The sequence below is a fragment of the Nematolebias whitei genome, chromosome 12 (assembly GCF_014905685.2).
Source record: "Nematolebias whitei isolate Nwh7 chromosome 12, NemWhi1, whole genome shotgun sequence".
Lineage (NCBI taxonomy): Eukaryota > Metazoa > Chordata > Actinopteri > Cyprinodontiformes > Rivulidae > Nematolebias > Nematolebias whitei.
The window spans coordinates 8,403,005-8,405,344 of record NC_056509.1 but is presented as its reverse complement, the minus strand read 5'-3'; the positions used below and the strand labels follow the sequence as shown (position 1 = coordinate 8,405,344).

Genomic DNA, 2,340 nt, shown 5'->3' with positions numbered 1-2,340 from the left:
TATATATGTGGTGGCCATCTTGGATTTTGACATGGCAACCCAAGTTTTGAAATTAACCTTTCTCACATCTAGATGCAGCCACACACCAAAATGTTATTTGTTAACTAACTTATTTTTCAAGTTATCGTGCTCACAACATGCTTAGATGGGCGGACAGAGAATTCCAAGCTCAGGCTGTGGCTGAGTGGTTAGAGCAATCATCCTTCAATGCAAGAGTTGGGGGTTCGAATCCACCAGCAGTCACATGCTGAAGTGTCCCTGGGCAAGACACTGAACCCCCTCATGGCCTCTGATGTGTGTCCCATCAGTGTTTGAATGTGAGCTAAAGCACTGATTAGTCTCATTAGAATGATTTGTTCACATAGCTTTGTAGATATCTAGTAGAGTACTGTATGAATGGGAAAATTTGGGCACAGATTGTAGAGTAAAGCACTTTGAGTATCTTGAAATAAGACCGAAAGGCGCTATATAAGTACAGTCCATTTACCATTTATTTTTTGCTCTGGGACGGAGGACGAAAGGAAGAATTTACTTTAGTTTTAAAGTTAAAGAAAATTGGAAAAACAGCCGAAGGTTAATAACTTCTTGCAGGTTGATTACCAACTGGAGCTTTTGACGTTGTGCCAAAACGTTGACACTTTATTATTTGTTTCAAATACCCTAACTCCCTGTTGGCCTGAATTCTTCTTGTTTACTAAGATTGATTAAACCATAAAAAGTCATTACGATAATGAGAGCTTGGCTAATTTATTCAACTTGTGCTCATCACTAATCATTTTGTTCAGGCTTTTCTCAAACAAAGAACTTCTCTGGACCTGAATCCCACAAACGGAGTCCTCTTGCACTCTGATGTGGGCCTTTGGGCTGTTCTGGGTGCTGCCCGATGAGGGGGCCACCTCCCCCAGCAGATCCCTAAGTGTATCCTCCTCGCCACAGCACAGCTCTATAGCCGACACCGACACAGTCAGATCGGTCCAGGTCCTCTCACGGCGCCGCTCAATGGCGCTGTACAGCCAGGAGATGGCACAGGGAATCAGGCCGAGCTTCTGGATGTTCTCACTGCTGCCCACCATGCTGGACCAGGATCCTGAAACAGAAGAGGACTGAGATAAAGCTGGGGTCTGGGGTTTACATACACATCGTTAGGAATAATGATTCACATAAATTTAAAATATTTCAATAAGTGGTGCTGGGGGTTGGAGAAAGTCTTTTAAAATAACAAAAACAAAAAAATTATCTGTAGTGATGACGATTGAAACAGATTAAGATGTTCAGGAATCACTAAATCTGCCATAAAATAAAACTTCTGGATCACCAAGGTTGGTGTCCATAGTGAGGCCAGTTTTAGAGGGTGCTGACAAAAACAGAAGCTTCTGGTCAAAAAGTGAGCCAAATGGCTTCTATAAGAGAAGTTCTATTTCATCCCTACTGGCCACCAAAGGGCGGTGCTGAAAGCACTGAATGTTCCCTGCACCCATGTGCCGTTCAATTAGTAATATCAAAAGTATCAAAAGTACGGGTTGGCAGCAACACATCCAGCATCATCACTCTGAACACGGGGGCCCCACAAGGATGTGTGCTGAGCCCCCTTCTGTTCACTCTACTAACCTACGACTGCTCTCCATCACACCCCTCCAACCTCTTCATCAAGTTTGCGGACGACACGACTGTGGTAGGCCTCATCAGCAATAACGATGAGTCACTCTACAGGAGCGAGGTGAGCCGGCTGGTCTCCTGGTGCAAACGCAACAATCTCTTGCTGAACACAGAGAAGACCAAGGAGATTGTTGTGGACTTCAGGAGAACTCAGACAAAACATGCTCCACTATCCATCAACAGTGTTGTTGTGGAAAGGGTGAGCAGCACCAAGTTCTTGGGTGTGCACATCTCTGAGGACCTCTCCTGGACCATCAACACAGCAGCAGTGGCCAAAAAGGCTCACCAACGGCTCTACTTCCTCCGCAAGCTGAGAAGAGCGAGAGCCCCCACCCCCATCATGACAACCTTCTACAGGGGGGCCATCGAGAGCATCCTGATGAGCTGCTCCACTGTGTGGTACGGGGCCTGCACAGCATCCTGCCGCAAATCCCTCCAGCGGATCGTGAGGACAGCTGAGAAGATCATTGGCACCTCTCTCCCCTGCCTTCAGGACCTCCACAGCTCTCGCCTCAGAAGTAAAGCCCTCTGCTGGGTGGGAGATCTTGACCACCCGCTACACTGCTTCTTCAACCTGCTGCCATTAGGGCGAAGACTGCGTAGCCTCAGTTCTAGGACCAGCAGACTGTGGAACAGCTCCGTCCATCAGGCCGTGAGGATGCTGAACTCTCTGCCTGCCCCCCC

General features: G+C 47.3%; 1 protein-coding gene across 1 annotated transcript in view; it reads right to left on the bottom strand.

Annotated features, from left to right (window-relative positions):
* The window catches only part of kif26bb (kinesin family member 26Bb), a 104,213-nt gene that overhangs the window by 48,437 nt on the left and 53,436 nt on the right, over positions 1 to 2,340 (bottom strand). Inside the window, exon 7 of the mRNA XM_037686076.1 lies at positions 806 to 1,087. Within this exon, the coding sequence (XP_037542004.1) occupies positions 806 to 1,087 (282 nt within the window). The remainder of the gene's footprint in view (positions 1 to 805; positions 1,088 to 2,340) is intronic.